At 40.6% G+C, this 22,547-nt stretch overlaps 1 protein-coding gene across 2 annotated transcripts; it reads left to right on the top strand.

The window, feature by feature from the left end:
* Nucleotides 1–6,552: 6,552 nt before the first annotated feature.
* On the top strand, nucleotides 6,553–18,082 carry MMGT1 (membrane magnesium transporter 1). 2 transcript variants are annotated; one of them, XR_005834332.1, is made up of 5 exons: nucleotides 6,553–7,628; nucleotides 11,457–11,509; nucleotides 13,315–13,418; nucleotides 15,020–15,237; nucleotides 16,425–18,082. XR_005834332.1 is itself a non-coding variant. In XM_040627656.1 (4 exons), the coding sequence occupies exons 1-4, from the start codon at nucleotides 7,550–7,552 to the stop codon at nucleotides 15,177–15,179; spliced, it is 396 nt and encodes a 131-aa protein (XP_040483590.1). In that variant the 5' UTR covers nucleotides 6,554–7,549; the 3' UTR covers nucleotides 15,180–18,082. The 2 variants fall into 2 exon arrangements, 1 of the variants encoding a protein (XP_040483590.1); XM_040627656.1 differs by having other exon boundaries at nucleotides 6,554–7,628; nucleotides 15,020–18,082.
* The last annotated feature ends 4,465 nt before the right edge of the window (nucleotides 18,083–22,547 follow it).

Genomic DNA, 22,547 nt, shown 5'->3' with positions numbered 1-22,547 from the left:
TATCTTCTCGCCACCCCGCTGTCTTACACATGAACTCATACATACATGCAACACACACCCCGTATCATGTCGCCTGAAGGAGCTGCCACTCAGCTCACTTCCCCACTGTTGTTCCAAGCTCCTCACTCCTCCAGCCTTCATTTAAAGCTCTAATGCTCTCCATTCTTTGTCACCTAATGACTTCCTGGTCACTCCTGTACATTCACAGAGGATGTGGGCATCTGGGTCACAGCACCTCCCCACGCCCCCACCCCAGCCCTGCCTTCATCCTGGCTGATTCGATGCCCATCCCGATAAATCACCTGGAATCTAAGCCATGCCTCCCTTTTCACTGCGAAAATCAAGACCTCAAAAAAATAGTCCTCACGTTCCTTACCCTGCCACCTACTTAGGTATTCTGTTAGTGCTCCTCCTTTCTTCCTCCCCTCCAGCCTCAGTGAAAGAGATGTTTCCTCCTCCCTTATGAAACATACACTGCAATCTGTACTCTGAGTTCCATCACCTCCTTCCTGCCTCTTCCAGGATCTACTCCAACCATCATCTCCCTCCACCATCTTCAATGGCTCCTTGTACACCAGCTTTCTTTTTATTGAAGTCTGGTGGACACACAGTGTTACATGATCAGTTTCAGGCATATCACATAGTGATTCCACAAGTCTGTACATTATGCTGTGCTCCCCACAAGTGTAGCTGCCCTCTGTCACCATGCAACGCTATTACAATACCACGGACTATATTCCCTATGCTGTCGCTTTCATCCCCGTGACTCATTTATTACAAAACTGGCCCACCATCTCTTCCTGTTCTCCAAAACCACTTCCAGATCTCTTCTGAGAAACAAGCCTTTGTCTACACCTCCCTCTACTAGCACATTAGTTTTCTCTCCCCATCAGAGATGAGGTTCTCCAACTCTCTACACTCTCATCTGCTAGTCCAGAGATTAGCAATTTACAGCCAATGGAATCTGGTCTGCCACCTGTTTTTGGTATGGCCTGGAACTAGGAATGCTTTATACATTTTTTTAAATGGCTGAACAAAAATCAAAAGAAGAACATTTTGTGACACATGAAAATGATGTGAAATTCACATTTCGGTGTCTATCAGTAAAGGTTTATTGGGCACTGCCCTGCCCATTTGTTTACCTATGGTCTGTGGTGCCTTTTGCACTACAACAGAGTTAAGTAGCTGCCAAAGAGACTGTAGAGTCTGCAAATAGCCTAAACTATTTACTGTCTGGTCCTTTATGGGAAAGGTTTGCTGACCTCTGCCTTCATCTCCACCAACTGTCCTTCCATACTTCTACTGGAGGGATCTTTCTGAAGCACAAATCTGATTATAAATAGCACAGCCCTGCTCCAAACCCTCCAGTGATCCCACTGTTGTCAGTTCTGGCTCCTTAGCCTGGCATATGATGCTCCGTAAGCCCCGACCCCCGACTGCTTCTCCACCTCTCCCCCAAATAGCTTTTGCTTCAGCCATTTTGCAGTTTCCGGAATGCATCACGTGGTTTTGTACACATACTTGCCTTTCCATGTACTCCCTCTGCTTGGATGTCCTTCAACCCTTTCCTCACCTAACCTCTGCTCCTCTGACAAAACTCAGTATAAAAAAGTCACTAAGCTTTCCAGGATGCCCTCAGGCTGAGTTTGGGGCCCCATGTACGAGCTCCCACAGCCCAGTGGGCAACTCTCTCTCTTAGCCCCCATGAAATATAGTCATGCTTGATTTACATGTTTGTTACTCCACAGCCACAGGTCACGGTTACTCTGAGGGCAGGAAACCAGGCATTACTTATTTCTTTACTGACAGCCTCTAGCATAAGGTCTAACCAAAACAGGTATTCAATAAAACACATCGGAGGGGCGCCTGGGTGGCTCAGTCGGTGAAGTGCCTGTCTTTGGCTCAGGTCCTGATCCCAGGATGCTGGGATCAAGCCCTGCCTCCAGCTCTCTGCTCAGCAGGGAGCCTGCTTCTCCCTCTGCCTACCGCTTCCCCCGCTTGTGTGCACTCTCTCTCTTTCTCTCCGTTAAATAAATAAAATCTTAAAAAAAAAACACATCTGGGCATTAATGAATGTCTTTCAAATTTAACGGAGGACCAAGGAACTCTCCATGTTTGCAGATGACATTAAATTCTCTTAGGGACATAGTCTCAGTTCAGGGATTAAAGCGAAAGAGGATTTTACAGTACTGGGTACATAGTAAGTGTTCAGTAAATACTTGATCACTGAGGAGTGTAGGTAAGTTTAGCCCAGTGGTTAGCACAGTCCTTGGCTCACTGGAGGTGCTTGATAAACACTGAATTGATTCACTCCTGTACTGGGGGAAAGGGAAAGGCCAGAAAGCAAAGTTGAGGCCGTACCTTGGAAGGTCTTTATGCCGCAGACATTTTTAACTCATTCATTACCCTGGTCAAAACTTCCTCAATGTTAATTTGGCAGCAGAAAGGGGGATGAATGAAATGCAGAGAGATGGGCTGTAGGGGAGGCCGGTTAAGAGGTTAGAAAAGTAAAAAAAAAAAAAAAAGGGGCGGGGTATGGTTTAGAAAAGTAGTCTTGCTGAAAAGTCAGGAGGCCTTAACTTACCAGTTGCAGTAGGAATGGAACAGGGAGAAGGGAGGCTGGGTACAGCAGCTGATGCAGAGGTAGGACTAACCCGTCATGGCAACTGATTGGGTGCGTAGATGGGGAATGCTTGAGGAAGAACGATTGGAAGACTATTCCAAGGTTTTGAACCTGCATAACTGGAAAATATAGGGCTACTAATAGCATTAAAATGGGAGTCAGGAGGTACGGCTCAGCTCTGGGCAGGTTGGATTTAAGAGACTGGGGGGATATCCAAGTGGAGGGTCTGCAATTCAGGAGTGAAGTCAGGACCGGTGAAAGATGTGGGAGCTATGTACACAATATTGAAGTTATAGGAGTTTATGTGTTCTCCAAACAACAAAGGGTAGGAAGAGATCCAATTTTAGGGCAGTGGTATAGGGAATGTCTATATTCAAGAAGTGGGAGGTGCCCCTGGTTGGCTCAGCCAGTTAAGCATTGGTTAAGCGTCAGATTCTTGATCTCAGCTCAGGTCTTGATCTCAAGGTTGTGGGTTCAGGTCCCGAGTGAGGCTCCATACTGGGTGTGGAGCCTACCAAAAAAAAAAAAAAAAAAAAAAAAAAGAAGAAGAAGGAGGAGGAGGAGGAGGAGGAGGAGGAGGAGGAGGAGGAGGAGGAAAAGTTGGTCACAAATATCAGTTAGGGGGTGCCTGGGTGGCTCAGTCAGTTAAACGTCCCATTCTTGATTTTGGCTCAGGTAATGGTCTCAGGGTTGTGAGAATGGTCCCTGTGTCGGGCTCTCCACTCAGCATGGAGTCTGCTTGGGATTCTCTCTTCCTCTCCTTCTGTGCCCCTCCCCCTCGCCACGTGCATGCTTGCGCACTCTTGCTCATTCTCTAAAAGAAACAAACAACAACAACAACAAAACCCCCCAAATATCAGTTAGGACCCAGTATAGTGCTAGAGTTTTACATTTATTTCCTGAACATACCAGCTCAGTGTGCTAAAAAAGCAAATAAGACTTTTGGTGTCATTTTCAGTGTCAAGGCTACTTGAAATAAATAATCATACTAACCCCAGACAAGTAACCTAGGATACTTTGTGTAGATGTGGTAATGAAACCCCAAGAGAGATATTAGTAGATCTAGAAATGGTCCAGAGAAGACCAATTAAAATAACCAAAGGGGAGAAACAACTGATGTTTTAAGAAAGACTACAAGGATAAAGAACCCCTTTAGTCTGGAAAATTAGCTACAAGAGTCTATTGCAGCAGCAGCAGCAATAATAATGGCTAACATTTATTGAGGACTCACCATGAGAAGTTATTCTTTTATTTAAGATTTTGTTATTTTTAAAGTACTTTCCACACCCAGCATGCAGCTCGAACTCACAACCCGGAGATCAAGAGTCACACACTCTACTGACTGAGCCAGCCAGGTGCCCTCCACCACCCCCCCAATGTGGGATTATTCTAAACAACTTATATGTGTTGTCTCACTCAATCCTAACAACAACCTTACCAGGTAAGTACTATTATTATCTCCACTTTACAGATGAGGAAATTGAGGCACAGTAAAGTTAAGTAACTTGCCCAGTCTCCCAGATAGTAAAGGAAAAGCCGGGATTCAAACCCAATCTGTTTCTAGAGCGTATGCTTTTAACCACAGTAGTATAAACCTTTCAGTAAACAAGTCTTAAAGATCTGAATCAAGTAACCACAGTCTTGTTTACCGAGATTCAAAACTCGAGATGCCAAGGCGCCGCTTAATGCGTTAAAAGGGATACATCGCTTCATTGTTTGAATTTCTTACGCTGAACATACACCATTTTTGTAAAGAAATAAAAAAGAGATGATGCAATTTCAATATAAATGTTGAAAATACTAGTTTACCCAGCAGGTAGTGAAATTCTAGAATTAGTTACCCAGGGAGGCTGGAATAAGTATAAATAGTTTGAAGAAAGGTTTAGTACCTACAGTAGATATATTCCTCTTATACACACCTATAATAGCAATGAATTCCTAAGGAAAGTGGATTTTTGAACTAGGTAGGAAAGAACAGAGTGTGACTGAAAGAGGGAGAATCTGCGTGGGAAATGGAGGCATATCTGAGTGGTGTATGAAGTCACTCGCCTAGTTGGGTGGCATGTGACCAAGTTAATTAACTGAAAGACAATTTGGGATTGCAGTGCTTTCTCTATTCAACAGACTATCCTGGGAAGATGTGATGAGCCTTCATAAATAACATCTCGGTAGGAAATGCTTTAGAGATCATTATCCCCACCTTTAACAAATCCACATCATGTATCCTCTGTGCATATGGAAAATAGCTTTCTTTATGAAAACTAAAGGCACTTCTGGGGTCACCTAGGAATTTAAACGCTCTTTCCCATGAAGTTTGACTTCTGTTCTAAGAGCTCATGAAAACAGTGCTGCCCCTAGCTGTGCCTTGCACATTTGGAATGAACTCCAACCTAGAAAACAACGTATGAATGGACCCAAGGTACTTATTTGAATGATACAATCCCTGGTAACTATGACTATGAATACCTTGGCTTCCCTTCATGTTAAAATCTATAGATGAGCCCATTAAAATCCCACTCCCTGAATAGGAGTTAACCATTTATTTCTAGAAAATGTGAAACTAGCCTAGTTTCTTTTGCATCCGTACATGGGTAAGATATTAAAAAAAGAGAGAGAGAACGGGGCATGCATCTTAAGAGTGTAGTGGAGAAAACAAAATTCAATGCCTGGCCACTTCCCTGAAGAGTAGGATAATGTATTGGGGGCTTATACAAATACCAGATTTCCTACTGGCTCTCTCTTTTTTTCTGTAACCTCATCTTTTCAAAGGAAAGGAACCACATCTCAGCTCCCTTAGGAAACCTAATCATTTTTCTGCTTTGGATAAATTAATATTAGCAGACATAATTTAGTAGGATGCCAGAAAAGGCTGTTTTCCATTTGACCATTATCAAAGCTAAAACCAAGGGTTAAGACTTTTTTTTTTTCTGGTCAATTATCTTTTCTATCTTGCCACCTCCCAGGGGTGAAGGAAGCACTTTCCTGTCAAGTACAGAAAGATTATTTCCTGGTTCTTCCTGATTGTGTGGTTTATAAATATGCCTACATTAGTAAGGAATACATTACATTGTACTTGACACTGATTGAGTACTGTGTCAAATCTTGGCTTAGAGGTGAAAGAATTGGAGTGGGCCCAGAGAAAAATAATGACCATAATTAAAGGTTTGGAAAATGGGATGGAGGACAAAAACCGTATAAAGTTGAGGTAATCTGCAGGCTCTTGGGTGCCTTCTTTATTTTCTAAAATTTTTTCAGTTTTGAGGAAGCTCAAGTATATCAGAAAATGTTTATCATCAATCAAAGGTTCATAAAAATTTACGAGTGTATGCAAGTCCCAGGGATTCCTGAATCCAATTTTAAAAAGTGGGAGGACTCTCTCTAGAGATCATTTCAAACAAGGATACATCACTCCCCACTTCTTTCCCATAATTCATTCAGCAAACATTCTTTGAATGCCTACCGTATGTGACAGGCAATGTTCTAGGCATTGACAGAAATCTTTGTCCTCTTGGAACTTAGGAAGAGAGACAGTGAACAATAATAACACAACAAACCTAATAAACAGGCAAATTACAGAATATTTCAGAAGGCGATATAGGAATAGAGCAGGCTAAGGGGACCAGGAATGGGAAGATTGCAAGTTTAAAAGCGGTGTCCAGGATAGGCATCTTCGAGCAAATGAGAGTTAGCAAAATTGATGCAGCTAAAAAGTAGAATCCTGACAGGGCTGAGGGCATTTACCTCGTGATATGCGGCTTACAACGCTGTGCCAGTCAGTCGGGGGCACTGGAGGAGTTGGTGCAGAGTTTGGAAAAATTGATGAATTCCGTCTTGGCCATAGTAAGTTTGAATTGCCGCAGGATAGACATAAGCAATTAGCAGGTCTGGAGCCAAAGAGAGACATTTGAGATCGAGATGTCGCTTTGGAAATTACTGTGTTATCGACGGTGGCTGAAGCGGTGGGAATGAAGAGGTGGGCCCGCCAAAGGAGAGCAGAGTGGAAAGAAGGGGAGAATCTCACTAACGAATGTGTACATTTTAGGGGATGGAGACAAAGACAAATCCAGAACTGAGAGTACACTTTTTTCTGATCAGAGATAGACGAGATGGCCTGGCGTTGTGAGCGTGCTTTTATTTCTTCCCTTTCATTTCTCCCTAACGTAAACTGGCTCTTTTCAGGACAAAACCCTCCCGCGCGGCACTACACCCCTTGGGGCGCGAGCCTTTCTTCAAGACCTTTTGAAGGTAAGGAGAAGGGAACTAACTTTTACGGAGCATCCCACGCGTGCCATGTGTTTGGGGTTTCAAATCCCGGCTTGTTCTCCTCTACACCCCACCCGCCTCTTCGCTTTCACGCCCTTGCCTCCTTCAGCAGTGCTGCCTCCTAGAGGGCTGAAACACTGGACCGGCCGGCAGAAAACAAAGGACCCAGCTGGAGGGGAAAGCAAAGCAAACAAACAAACCCCCCTGCGAGGAGTAGAGACCCAGCGCTGCGGGCCTTGAACCTCCGCCTCCAGCCCTCCGGGCTTCCAGCCCCTCAGCCCCGCCCGGGCCTCTCCGCAGGCCCCGCCCCTTGCCCCGCGGCCCGCGCTCATTCGCTGGCGCCCTTCCGCTCCGCTTCCCCATTGATCCGCTTTCTCCTCCTTCAGTATGCTCTCCGCTTAGCTCCGCCCCTCACGGAGAGACCGCGCACGCAGGCTCGGCTCGTGGTCACTCGCGGACCTTATTTCGTGTCGCTTTCCCCTTCTTCCCGGCATTCCTGCTTCCGCTTTCTCACGGCTCTTTGGTTTTTCCACCTCTGAGGCACTTCGCGCCCAGGGGTTCGGTGACGTCATCTCTCTGCGCTGCGCGGACACCCGCCAGTGGAAGAAGGAACAGCTCCGCCGCCCTTCGCCTCTTTTGTTGGGCTGCTGCTCCTCCGGAATCATGGCGCCGTCACTGTGGAAGGGGCTGGTGGGCGTCGGCCTCTTTGCCCTAGCCCACGCGGCCTTTTCCGCTGCGCAGCGTAAGTGCCGGGGTGACCGCGACCGCTCCTGTGTGGGACTCCGGGGGCGGTGTGTGGGAGCACCCTGAGGGAGTGTCGGACCGAGTGTCCCAGGAATGGTCATTTGAGCCCTTAGAGTTGGGGGGTGAATCCGAGAAGCGGCTCGGGGCTTCCCAGTGGAAGGCGCGGAGTCTGAGTTTGAGGAGACGGGCACCTGAGATTGCGGCAAGGGTGGAAGGGGAAGGGGGTGTCTAGGAGAGGGCTCCGAGCTGGCTGCAGGGTGGGCAGAGAGGGAGTCTGTCAGGCTGCAGGGTGGCCAGAGAGGGAGTCTGTCCGGGAATCCGGGACAGGTGATGTCAGATCCAGCGTGGGGCTGAACAGGCAAAGTGTCAGATTGAGGACCTCGGATGCTCATGGTCCCATGACAACTAGGTGGACAACATCTTGGGCACTCCTGGGCTGTCCAGGCAGAGATTGAGAAGTTAAGTGACCGTTTGCCTTGTGGAGGCACTATGGTACAGGAGAAAGAGCGCTGGACTGGAAGTCTGGAGGGCTGGTTCTGAAAAACTTGCTTTGCCGCTAAATCTGTGTGACCTTGGGCAAGTCATGTCCCTTCTCTGAGCCTTCATTGAGGTGGATTTTAATTCTTGCTTTTTCTATGTCACAGAGTCACTGGGAAGTTTAAAAGAAAAGAGTAGAAGTACTTTAGCATACACATACAATTGTATCATCAAGAAGAAACTTGGAGTCTAGCAGAGGAGGTAGTGCATGCAGTCTTGAGAGGGCTGATCTGTTTTGTGGTCTTCCTTCTCTACTAGACCAGGGGTCAGCAAACTGGCGTGTGGGCCAAATGCAGCCTCTCTCCTGTTTTTGTAGTGAGCTAAGTATGTTTTCACGTTTTAATTTGCTGGGGGAAAAAAAGCCAAAGAATATCATTTTAAGATCCATGGCAGTTATATAAAATCCAAGTTTTCAGTGTCCATCAATGAAGTTTTCCTGGCAGACAGCTACACCCATTCGTTTAGGTATTGTCTGGCAGCTTTCTAAGTAGGGAGTTGAGTAGTTGACACAGAGACAGTATGGCCTGCAAAGCCCAAACTATTTGTTATCTGACTTTTTACAGGAAAAGTTTGCTAACCTTTGTCCTAGCCTATAGAGCCCCTAAGGGCAGCCCATTTTGTTCATTGCTGCGATCTCTGTGCCTAGCACAATGTTCCCCACAGTAGGTACTCAATAAATTTGTTGAATGAAGGAAGTGAATTCAAAGTTGAACTTTATTCATTTGCTAGATTACTTTCCATGTTCAGGAATAAAGTAGAAAATGAAATGTGAATTCCTTCAAAGCTCTATTTTTTTTCAAGATAAAACCTTTTATTACATAGAATTAAAATGACCCAGTTACTTTAACTACGTTTTACATATGTGTATTGACATTTGTCTGACTGAAACTCAGCTTTATTTTTTAAATACATTTTTATTTTGAAAATTTACAGAGAAGTGCAAAGATAGTACAGAGTTACTGTATACCCCCACCTGGTTTCCTGCATTGGTAACATCTTCTATTACCATGGTATATTGTCACAACTAAGAAACTGACATTGGTATGATACTATTGATTAAAGTCTAACTTTTATTTGGGTTTTACCAGTTTTTCCAATAAAGTCTTCTATTCCAGGAATCAATGCAGGGTATCGCATTACATTCAGTTGTCATGTTTCCCCGGTCTTCTCTATTCTGTGACATTTTCTCCAAAGTTCCAGTCTTTAATGATAACAGTAATAATAGCTAACGTTTATTAAATGCTTACTATATGCCAGGCACTGAACTGAGCGCTTTACATGTATTATCTAATTCAGTCCTACCAAAAGCCCTGTGAGGTGGCTATTATTGTTGTTACCGCTCTTGAAAGATGAAGAAGTCAAGACACGCATAGCTGGGAAACCCGCAAACTGACAGAGATGATGGTGGGGCCAGGATTCAAAGACAAGCAGTTTAACTCTAGAGCCTATGTGCTACACTGCTTTATGAAATTCAGTTTTGTGTAAGTGGTTGAAATTGCGCTGTGCTTAGGTGCCAGAGGTACAGGGATGCCTTGAAGTTCAAAGTCAAGTGGAGAACAAAGGGAATCAATAAGTAATGTCAATAAAGTGATATAGATGCTATGCTAAGAGTATGTCAGGATGCATGAAGACAGGCCGGGGGTGGGAGGTGGGGGATGAGCGGGTTAAGGAAATATCTTAGAGCCTTGCTGCTCAAGGGTGGTCCACGGACCAGTCTCCAGGGAATAGCCTGGGAGCTTGTTAGAAATGCAGAAATTCAGGCCCCGCCCCAGAGTTTATTAAATCTGAATCTGCATTTTAATAAGATCCCCAGGTGATTTGCCTGAGCTTTCCTTGGAGAAGCACTACCCTAGAGATCAGGATACTGTGGAGTACTGCGTCATTTTCTACAGTTGGTTTCAGCTGTAAAATTTTTACAGTACTCGAACAAGGAGATCACTGAAGTCCAACCCCTTCGTTTTACAGATGAGGAAATGCCTGGTTAGAGGTATTGTTAGAGTCAGATTAGGCTGCATGCAGAGAAGAAAGCTGGCTAGGAATTGAACAGACAGTAGGAAGTTAGCCAGACCTATTTTTGGTATTGGATTGATGTTTCTTTTACACCGGTCCTTATGTTAAACCTGTAAGATAAAACTTCAGAAATGTCTGTAAACACATTCTCTTTTAAGAGTTACTACATGTTCACTCACAGCAATTTGGGTTTTTTAGTCCACAGCACATTGTTAAGTAGGGATTGTGCCAGGTTTTTCTAGAATTAGGATTTTGTGTTTTTGTGTTTTTGGTGAGATGAGAATGCCTTGTTGCATTTCTCATTGCAGTGGGACCACTTTATAATGCTCATGTTGGAAAAAGACTAATATTTACCTTTGAAGCTAATTGTGTCATGTCAGACTGTAGCAGCAGATAGCACACTTGTACTATGGCTTGCTCACCTTTCCTGGGATGAACTTTGTTACGGCAGAATGGCTACCATGTATCTACTGTAATCTTCACATTATCCCCATTTTACTGTTGCAGACACTTAGGCAGTAGAAAGATACTGTATTTCTTTGATTCTAAGACACACTCCCCTCCCACTCCTACATTTTAACACTCTGAAATTGAGATACATGTTACAATGCATGAGGATGTCTTAAGGTTTGATGAGATAAAGTCAGTGACAGTAAGTTGAGGAGCTGGTTTTATGATCCAGGCTTATCAACTTCCAGATCCTGGTCCTTTTCTTTCATACCTTGCTGCTTCCCAAGGCTAAGGCAGCAGCAGAATTCTGATTTAATCAGAGAGGCAGAAATTGACGTTCTGGAATTTCTCCTATTCCACCCCTGCCCCAACATATTCTCTCAGGAAAAAACATGTCCATGCCAATATTACTTTATCCATACTGTGTGATGGCGGTGCTATTTCAGAGTTGAGATTTTCTATAGGATTATTCATTTTTAAGTAATTGTGCTTTCTTTGACCAGTTAGTGAAAGAAACTCTAAGTTTCAGAGGATTCTAGTTTTCCCATAGTACCGAAAGAAAGAAAATATGTTTAGGTATGTCTTCCTTGTACTTGCTCACCTTTCACTCTTACCATGTTTTATAAGGTGACAAAGCAGGTCATGATGAAAGTAAAATAGTTCAAGATCAGGCTGACTGCCTTAGAAGATAGAGGTTTTGAGGAATCTGGGATTAGCATTACTTTATGTAGCATATAAGTCAGCCGCTTCTTTGGTATATTGATTTGCTTGCATTTTAAGAAAGAAAAATGGGCTACAATTTCCTTAATGGTATGCTTCTGGTTTATAGATCGTTCTTATATGCGATTAACAGAAAAGGAAGATGAATCACTGCCAATAGATGTAAGTTGGTCATTTATATTCCATTAAAATATNNTGTAGTTCAAGTAGTCATTCTAGAAGTTGCTCTATTCATAGTCTGAGACAGACTTAAAAAGTTGATTATTTGACTTTATTTCTTAGCAGAGTTCCTTTTTATGTAAAGTATAAGAACAAGCAAAACTAAACATTGTTTAGGGACATATATGTAGGTGGCAAAAGTAAAGAAAATCAAGGAAGTGTTTTTTTTTAAGCTGAAATGATATGTGAACTTCACTCACCATTTTTTTATATTTAATTGCTCTTAAATGACAAAATAGTAACTTCTTTGTAACAGAATCAAACAGTAAGCGTAAAAAGTAAAACTGACCCCATACAATAAAAAAGACTAGTGACGTCACTGCTCAGCCATTCTGCTGCTACTCCTGCCAGCTTGGAGTATGTCCGTTGTTCAGCTCTCCTCCTGTGCATAAACAGCATTGTCTATTTTTTATGTATGGTTTTACCTAATCAAAACAGTTTTTCTTTTAAAAAGCTATTATCTGTGTGTATATATGTCTAGTTTTATAATTAGCCTTTTATTACTTAACATTATTTATCTTAACGTAACTTCATGATAACTCATAGATTTGCCACATTCTTGTTAATGGTGCCTGTGATTGCATTTTATGAAATAGGTCTTGGTACACTGGTGGTGGGAATGTGTAAACTGGTATAACGTGTGACATTAGTTTTAATTTAGAAAGAGTAATAGCTTGTGGCTAATTTTGACTTTAGTTGTCTGTAATGACAGCTATGATAGACGGGACTATTAAGCCACTCTCCTATCACCTTTGCTTTGTGGTAGATTAGCCCCACCCCCCCACCACATACATATTCATTTATGTCCATTTAAAATAGCTTGCTTCTGTTTACAAATTGGGAATTTTGAAAAATACAGAAAAATCACAATCAAGAAAATCAAACGTGCCTCTAATCCCAGGTTGGTTAATATCAAACATTGCAAGTTTTTGCTTGCACAACCTCTTTGGAAAACATGTTGGTATTACCTAATGAAGTTGAACATGTGTATACTCTCCCCCAGTGATTCCACTCCCATGTGCCAGGAGACCTACTGCAGGATATCTGTATTGGCATTGTAAAAGTAACACACAGGAAACAGCCCACATAGCCATCGGCAGTGGAATGAATAAATTGTGGTATTTTCATATAATGAAATATAAAATACAATGAAAATGAATGGACTACAAGGATATACTACAACAGGGATGAATCTCACAAAAAAGTTCAAAATGGGAAAAAGTAAGCAATATACATTTTAGAGGTACATACATAGCTGGTAAAATTATGAAGAAAAGCCTTAAAGAATTGATTAATATACAACTCAGTACGATAGTTAACTCTGAGGGGGATGGTGAAGGATATAATTGGAGAGGGACACATGGGACTTGAAAGGTACTGGTAGTTTTATTTCTTAAGCTGGGTGGTGGGTCCAGGGGTGTTCTTTTGTATACTCAACGGTATTTAACAGTAATACATTAACAAATTCTTAGTTGCTCTTGGAAGCAGGTAATAGTTGGTAACTGAGTTCCGAATGCTCAGTACCTGTTTGCTATTTGAGCAAAACCTAAAAGTATTTTTGCAGCTTATCCATAGAATTTATAGGAGATTTTATTGTGTCTGAGTTCAAATTATTTAAAGTGAGAATGACTCCTTGATAGGATCTAGGAGAAATACCTGTCAGAGGCTAAAAAGAGATGGAGGGGAAAATTGTAAATTTTTATGATAATATTTGTATGTTATATGATAATCTCAATCTTTATACACAGATAGTTCTTCAGACACTTCTGGCCTTTGCAGTTACCTGTTATGGTATAGTTCATATTGCAGGAGAGTTTAAAGACATGGATGCCACTTCAGAACTAAAAAATAAGTAAGTCTTTCCCTTTTCATAGGCATTTCGATTCATAGGGGTTTTGCTTCATTTACATAATTTAAAATGTATGTTTTCTGGTACATAAAAGTTGATTTTGTTTTTACATTTTGATGATGCAGTTTGTGTAAATGATGAGGTCAAAATATTGAGGCAGTGTTTGATATGGTAGAAAAATGGAAGTTGAATGACAGATTATTGACATTAGAATCAGATGTCATGTTATATTTGCTTAAAATTATTTATTGCTTGGGTGGGTGGAAGGAGATAGACAAATAGGAAGATATTCCCTCAGAAATGTTTTCCTTTCATCCTTTCTTTTTTCCTTCCCTCCCCCCTCTCTCCCTCCCTTCCATTTTTTCCTCTTTTTATCCACGTGTCCCAGCTAAGTCTTTGGAAGAATAGGGGTTTTCAGTCAGTTTCTTCTATCACTTGAGCCTAGACTGTGGCCTAAACTGCTCTCTGGCCCTTTCCTATTCCTGGATTACAGTATATTTGTTATTCTGCTTTCTGTTTTCTCCTGTACTTCTTCTAATCTATTTTCTTGAGCTTGGCTTGCTTTTCTTTTCCATATTTCTTACTTTCATAAAGTTATCCTTTAGCTTTGTTCAATTCCATCTCTGGACTTTACCTACCTTCTTGAGCCTGGAAATTTTAACCCTTTACGATGTGTCCTCAGAAGGGTTCACAATAAACATTTATTTGTTAGAGGAAACTCACCCCCTTGTTACTTTTACTTTTCAGTTTACATTTTAAGTAGTCACGTGTCAGGCTTCCTGTTTTATGTGGGAGTATGCTTGGGATTTTAGGTGGGCTGACTTTGAGATTTGAGTTTTTATCAAGGCAGAGTTCTCTTTTTTTCCAGGAAAATAATGTTTAAACAAACCAATACTGAAAGCCATACACTTAGGTGTTTGTGAACTTTTTTTGACTACACATATCTCACTGGGAAAGAAGAAAGGATACTCTACTATCACCACCCACTATAGTTCTTACAAAGAGTCTACCAAGAATCACAGGCAAAGGGCCAGGAAAGAAAGAAGTAAAACAGAATGGCATTAAGTAGGTGGTAGCAAAATATATAAATTTAGTAGGTGGTAGCAAAATATATGAGTTTGGACAACAGTAGGTACAGAAGGGCCAAAAGGAGTTTTTTTTTTGTTGTACTTGAAAGATTCTTGGAAACAGATCTGTGAAATGATCATATTGCTTGAGTAGTGAGGGCCAAATGAGAATAATCAAAGGTACAATCTATGTACTGGCTTTTTAAAAGACTATTTGGCATGGGCTAGCTAGTTCTAAGATTTACAGGAGTGATTAAAGCTGAGCGATTATTTGTGCTATAGTCATAGGCATCTTGGAAGGAGTGGCTGAAAGAAAGATTTGAGTTATGTTGCTTTTCCAGGTTTCTTATTTTCCTTGTACAGGAAAAAAAAAATGAGACACAGTATGATTGCCATGTATAGCCTGATCCCATGGATTTAAACTCAGTTAAGACTATAACCCATAGCAAATTCATAATTCATTAGAAGCCTGCTTGTTTTCAAATAGGCTTTTGTACAGGTGTATCTAAAGTGGATGCTTTGTTTTTTTCTTTTAAGGACATTTGACACATTAAGGAATCACCCATCATTTTATGTATTTAATCATCGTGGTCGAGTACTGTTCCGGCCTTCGGATACAACAAACTCTTCAAATCAAGATGCATTGTCCTCAAACACATCATTGAAGTTACGAAAACTTGAATCACTGCGTCGTTAAGATTTTTACAAATTATAATAACAGGACAGGACACAGAGCTGGAATATTGGAGTTTGGGGTATAAAACACTCCCCCCATCATCAGTATTTATATTATATTGATCTTTCAGACCTAATTAAAAAAGTCTATGGCCCTTGTTTGTACACTGTTAATCAAATCGTTAATGGAGTGTAAGTTATCTGTGAAATGAGTCTTTGATCTTTCATAGAGAGAATTCTTTTTTCCATTTAAAACAGATTCATATCTTTTGTAAAAGTCACTGTTTTGAACACATTTCTTTGAAAAATGTTGATTTTGTAATTATTTATTTTCTTAGATTTCTTTTCTTTTGCACTTGAGTTTTTAGGATCCTTTTGGACATAATGTGACTACTGCATTTTGCAGCATGAATGAAAGTTAAAAAGTCTTTGGTTCTTAACAACAAATGGACTTCTCTAAAGAGACCAAAATGGTGGCTTATCAGTTTTTCTTATGACCCCTAAAAAGTGGCTCTGCTTCAGCAGATGCTTGCCAGTTTTTAATTTCTCATGACTTCTCGCCCCACCCCACTCCCATATACCTCCTAACATTGACTGTCTTGTTTCATCACTTCTCTGGGGTTCTGTGTGCAGTGAGCAATTCTTGTGTCAGAAATTCTTTGTCATAAATATATTTAACAAATCAACTTGCTGTAAAGCTACTTATGTTCTCTTCCTTTCTCTGTCAGAAATTTCCCCAATTGATTATGTAGTTAAAGAATAGTTGAAGATAGACCAAAAGACCATTCATGATTTCATTAATTATCCTGCCTGTGTAGAGGAATAGTAATCACCGAAGAAAACTGATTACTTGTCATCAGCCAGTTTAACTTATTCAAAGTCTCTGTTGTTTTATTGCATACTAAACTAGCAAATTAGTGAAACTAAAGGAAACTTCTCATCAAAGGTAGGCTTCAAAGGCATTGGGACAAATATGTTTTAAATATTTGGAACTAATAGCTTCAGTGAAAAACATTTAAGGTCGTTTAAGAAACTGTTTTATAGCTTCAGATTCGTTAGCAGGCTTAGAATTTTCCATCTTTGTTGGATGCTACTGAAGGTGAGGATGAGGGGACAGAGTAGACTTTTTTTTAGAATCGGTAATTCTGGGTTTAGGGAAATTTGGCTAGCCCTTTGAACTGCAGGGAGCTTAACATTTCTTTGTAGAGAAGGTTGCTTTTGTCGAACTGTACAGGTATGAAAACATTGCTTTCTTTGAATTGTATAGGTGCAAAGGGAATAACCATGCAGACTTGAAACGCCTTCGGCAAGAGTCCATAAGATGCCCTTCTGCTTGATGGCATTTTTCCCATTAGCAGTGGACCTCAGCTCTTCTATCCTGCCTGGTAACACACAGCCCCAAAGCACGAGACTTTTGTCATTGAGATTTTACTGTTTAGTTTTGTTTTGCCAACCCAGTCTGTCTGTGGAACACTGACTCTGCTCTCTAAGGAGAACAAAGTTAGAAATCTTCTGATAGCCTAAGATAATTTAGAAATGAGTTAAAAATGGGATTCAGGGGGTTAATATAGTGATAATTAAATCAAAATATGGTATGAGAAACAAGCTCCTTCCATCAGGCTTGCCTGCCATTTCCTCAGGTATGACTTGATTCGAAAGAGCCTCTTCTCTTTGGGGGCTGCCTGCCTTTTTTATTATTCACATACCTTCAACGCAGCCATTTAAAGGGTACAGTTCAGTGGTTTTGTCATATATTCGCAAAGTTGTACAACCACTACCACAATGCATTTTAAGACATTTCTGTCACCCCCAAAAGAAACCCTGTACCCTTTAGCGGGCGCCTCTCATATCCCCCTGCCCCAGTGCCTCCCAGCCCCGGGCAACCACTAATCTCCTTTCTGCCTCTATAGATTGGCCTGTTCTGGTCATTTAATATGAATGGATTCGCACAATGTCTGGTCTTGCTAGTGACTGGCTTCCCAAGTATAGTTTTGTTCTATGTGGAGTGAGAACTTCTCCCCTTGAGAACTGTGATTGCTGTGGAAGGAAGTGGTTGGTCAAATCAGTAGATGTGGAGTAGGGAGGACCAGACACTTACCACGTTTCTTTGTCAGTCTTAGGCTGAATGGTTTTTCGTTGTAACCAAGCACTCATGATATACTACTATTTATAATACTTTGGCTAGTCTCTAGAATGGAGACTGAAATCTTTGCCTGCCCAGTCAGGAAAGTCCCAGTAAAAATGATGCCCGATAATTTGGCAGGTAATTGACATAGTTTTCAGGTGCGTCTAACTTGGCTAGCAGCTTGTATACCTCGGGCCAGGTGAGCTTCTCAAATTTCTTCTTCAATTTCCTCCAGTGAATTTCTGTTTTCTTTTTCCAGTATGTACCATAGGACTAAAGGTGATTTGGGTGCATTGTAACAGTGCTAAATGGGTTAAATTCAGAATTTTATTTATAATACTTTGAGACAGTCTGTGACTACCTAGGGTAGTCCAAAAAAAAAAAAAATGTAGTGATGTGAGCTCGTTAAGCCTGCTGCAGTTGACTGCGATTTTAGTGACATTCAGAAGCGTGCACTATTGAAGGCTCTCTAGAATATAGGAAGAGACCTCTTAGGAACTAGGGAACCAGCCAAATGCTGTGGGCTAATGGCCCCACCACAGAAATGCAGGTCGGCGGATTAGAGGCGATGATGCTCTGTAACTCCCTAATGATTGTTTCCTAAGCACTGTGGCTAATTTTTGAGGGGCATGACAGCATCTTCCTGGTTGTATGTGGCCTGTTTCCATGATGTATTGAGTAGTGTTGTTTGTTGTGAACATCGATGCCTGTAACACCAAGCTAAACACCTTCTTTTGGATATGTTTCCTCTCTTTAAATGGCCTTGCCCTGTCCAATAAATAAATGATTGTCTCACCCTGTTTTTGGTAGTGGTTTTTGTTTTTGTTTTTGTTTTTTAAATCTCATTCTCTTCTGCTTCTCTGTCCCCAGAAAAATGTTAAGAGCTAATTTTATGACTGTATTTTTTCCCAGTGTGATGCTGTTCTAGTAAATTCAATGGATGCTTTACTTTTTATTGTACATGTAAAGTCAAATTGCACTTTTATGTTTTTTTTGGAGTCGAAATAGAATATGCAATATCATTTATATTTATAAATTATCAAAGGACCTTTGAAGTATAAGAATTTCAGTCCTCGAATAGCAGTGTCCAATCATTCCATCACAAATTTGTTATAACTTTAGACCTAACAGGAAATCATTATGATTAAAAGCATCAGGGGGCAAATCCAGAATCTGATGAAAACCCAAGGGAAAGTTCTGATTTGTAAAACTTGGCTCTTATCTGGAGTATTTTGAAAAACAGCACTAGCAGATTCAAACCTACCTAGGAATATCTCAAAATAACCTACAAAGCAAGTATTCTTTCCAAAGGGAAAAACAAAGATGATATATGCATGTGGCAAAAACAGAAAAACCAGATGGTACAGAAAGGCATGTCATTGAAACTTGCCCCCTTCCCTCCTGCGCCTCATGTCTCTCCAAAGGTAACCAGCTTAGAGTGTCCTGTATATTCGTTTGGGGAAAAATTATTTGCCAGAAAATATATATTTTAAAAACTTCACATTAATGGAATCAGACTGTATACACTCTACTGTACCTTGCTGTTTTTGCTACCTGTGTCTTACAAGATCTTTCTATATCAGAATATACAGAAATACCTCATTATTTTTAATGACTGTGTGGTATTCCATTGTATGAATGTGTTATAAATGTTCAAACACCGATGAGATCTCAGGTTGTTTTCAATATTTTACTATTGCTAAACCATATTGCGGTGAACATACTTAATACATATAATGAGATTATACCCACAGAGTTAATTCTTAGCAGTAGAATTGCTGGATCAAACGGTATTTTTCATTTTCAATTAAGTAGTTATTGCCAAATTGTTCTCCAGGAATCTTGGCCCAGTTATTCTCCCACATATAATTTGTAAGAATAATTATTTCCAAGGCCCACGCTGATACTGGGTACTAAGCTTTTAAACATGTGATCTTCTGAAACTGAATAAATGATATCTTGCATCTTACATTAGCTATACTACATGTTAATGAAGGATATGGAACACATTTTCATGCTTATCGGTTACTTATATTTCATTTTCTGTGAACTGTGTGATCATGTTCTGTTTTCTATTAGATGATTTGCTTTTTATTGATTTGTATGAGCTCTTTGTAAGCTAAGAAAATTGGTCCATTGTCATTTGTTTAAGAATATTTTCCTGAGATTCATCTATATATTTATTTATTTATGTAGTTAAACTTAGCAGTCTTTATGGCTTCAGGGATTTGTGCCTTGCTTAAAAAGGCCTTCTTTACATTTAAGAATAAATTTCATGTATTTTTCCAGTACTTTTAAGGTTTTTTTTTTTTTAACCTTTAAATCTTTGATTCATTTGGACTTTATTTAGGTAGAAGGAATGAGGTAAGGATTCAACATTTTTCTCCCCAAATGGCTATTTGGTTGTCCCAACCCCACTTTTTTACTTTTTTCCCCCACACTGATTTGAAAATCCGCCTTCATCCATGCATTGAATTTCCGTGTGTATTTAGATCTGTTTCTGAGCTCTGCAGTCTGTTACAAAAATTACCAGTCTTTTAATCATTTTAAGTTGCTATACACTTTCATATTTTGCATTGCTAGTCCACACAGCATTATTACTATTTTCAGGACTTTTTCCTAGTTATTCATGCATGTTTATATTTCTAGAGTGACTTCAGTATCATTTTGTTCATCTCTAGAATCCCGATATTTTTCTAAAATTTTATTTTGAAAAATTTCAAACTTACAGGAATCGTGAAAGAATAATATGAGGAATGCCAATATACTTTTCATTTAGTTACGATTCCTAACATTTTCCCACTTCGCTTTTGTTGTCTCCAAACATGCTTTTGTCCCCCTCCTGGGTAGTTTATGGTAAGTGTGGACTTCATAATCACACTTCACGAGACCATGACATCCCTAAATAAGTCATGTTCTGTTCCTATAAGGATGAGGACATTTCCCATTTAACCACAATACCACTCTCACGCTGAAGAAAATGGTGAACCATCCAATATTATATTCAAATTTCCCCATGTGTCTCCAGAATGACTTTCATAGCCGCCCCCACCAGGTTTGCAAATTACATTGGTTAGTGTGTCTCTCCAGTCTCTTTTAACAGTCCCCCTCCTTTTTTTAAAAAAATGATATTATCTAAATAAACTTTATTTTTCAGAACCGTTTTAGAGTTACAGAAAAATTGGGAAGATGGTGCAGGGTTCCCACGTACGCCATACGCAGTTTCCCCTACTGCTAACATCTTAGGTTACCATGAGACATTTGATACAAGCAAGGAACCAATATTGATACATTATTGTAAACTACAGTTATTATTCAAGCTTCTGCAGATTTTACTTAATATCCCTTTTGTGTTCCAGGATTCCATCCAGGATACTGCATTACATTTAATTGTGATGTCTTCTTAGGTTTTTCTTGGCTTTGACAGTTTCTTATACTGTCCTTGTTTCTGATGACAGCTTTTTTTTTTTTAAGATTTTATATGAGAGAGTGAGCACAAGTTGGAGGGAGGAGCAGAGGGAGAGGGAGAAGCAGACTCCGGGCTAAGCAGGGAGCCCGACACGGGGCTCGATCCCAGGACCCTGGGATTATGACCTGAGCTGAAGGCAGACGCTTAACCAACTGAGCCACCCAGGCACCCTGACCTTGACAGCTTTGAGGAATACTGGTCAGGTATTTGGTAAAATGTAAATGTTCCTTTATTGGGATTTGTCTGATGTTTTTTTACCATTATTATACTGGGATTATGTGTGCTGTTGTTATCATATCAAGGGTACATATTTATTGACATGACTTATCACTGTTGATATTATTCTTGGTCACCTAAGTTAGTGTTTGTCAGGTTTCGCCACTGTAAATCTACTCTTTTTTCCACATTCCATACATCAATTACTTGGCATTCTTCTGCACAGAAGATATGTTTCTTCTTTCCCACTTGCTAATTTAATCAATCATTAATTTATATGAGTTTGGGCTCTTGGATTTTTTTTATATACTTTGAGTTATCACGTAACACTATTTTGAGGTTGGAATTGTTCTAGTTTTGGACATTGGGAGCTCTTTCATTGGGCTCCTGTGTCCCTCTGACATACTCGCATCATTGTGGACTTTCTTGTTTTGTTTTGAGCACTTCCTTACTATCTGGCACTACGAGATGTCCCAGGCTCATCGTGTATACTTCCTTCCCCAGTCCTAGAATCAGCCTTTTCTCCAGGGAACCTGGTTCCTTTTATGGAAGAATGGTATTAGAAACCAGGATCTGGGCCTTAGTTGTGCCCAGTGCTGCTGGCATTTTGTTGCTTCGAGGGCCTTTCAGCTGACAGAGCAAGAAAATGTATGTGTATACACCAACCTGTGCTTATACACACATATATAAATATTTCTGGGTATAACCTCTGTAGTTCTATTAAGTGAAACACAAAATCGTACTGATGTTCCATCCATCTCCACATAAAATTTTCTAACCACCTCTCCTGCTGATTCACAAACTTCCACTCCCACACTAAGAAACCTGGTCCCCACCATCTGCTACCTGTTTACTTGAATTGTTTAAATCCAGTATACGCAGTTTCAGAAACATTACCCTGTGCTCCCATGGAAGACAACATTTCCAACCAGAGCAGTGATTATATATGTTTGTTTGCCATTATTTTACAGACCCCACTCATTTCCAAAGTTACTTAAGTCAGCACCCCTCCCCTTCGGTATGCTTGTTTCACAGTTGGATTGCTTTGTCACATTCTGCCTTCTACCCTGAGATTCCCCTGACCTAAATGATTTCTAAAAATTTGTATACACCAGGGTTCACTTTTTGTGCCCGAAAGTCCAACAGATTTTGACAAATCCATAAAGTTATGTGTCCACAATTGCATTATCATATAGAATAATTTCATAGCTCCAAAAATCCCTTGTGCTTCACCTATTCAACCCTGTCCCTCTCTCTGGAACCCCAGTTTACTGCTGGTCTTTTCACTGTCTCTATAGTTTTGCCTTTTCCTGAATGTCATATAGCTGGAACCATGCAGTATGTAGCCCTTTTAGACTGGCTCCTTTTACTTAGCGGTATGCATTCAAGATTCCTCCATGTCTGTCTGTGGCCTAACTCATTTTTTAAAATCTCCGAATAATAGTCCATTGAATGAACATTCCACAGTCTGTTTACCCATCACCTATTGAAGGACATCTCCAGTTTTTGACGAGTATGAATAAAGCTGCCCTAAGCACGTGCATGCATGTTTTTGTGTGAACATAATTATTCATATTAGT

Source organism: Ursus maritimus (genome assembly GCF_017311325.1).
Source record: "Ursus maritimus isolate PB19 chromosome X unlocalized genomic scaffold, ASM1731132v1 scaffold_X1, whole genome shotgun sequence".
NCBI classification, from domain to species: Eukaryota; Metazoa; Chordata; class Mammalia; order Carnivora; family Ursidae; genus Ursus; species Ursus maritimus.
Note: the sequence above shows the minus strand (reverse complement) of the source record. Positions and strands in the feature narration are given on the sequence as shown.

Coding starts and splice junctions, on each gene's coding strand:
- MMGT1 (XM_040627656.1), top strand. CDS start 7,550: ATGGCGCCGTCACTGTGGAAGGGGCTGGTGGGCGTCGGCCTCTTTGCC. Junction 7,629..11,456: donor GGCCTTTTCCGCTGCGCAGC/GTAAGTGCCGGG, acceptor TCTGGTTTATAG/ATCGTTCTTATATGCGATTA. Junction 11,510..13,314: donor ATGAATCACTGCCAATAGAT/GTAAGTTGGTCA, acceptor CTTTATACACAG/ATAGTTCTTCAGACACTTCT.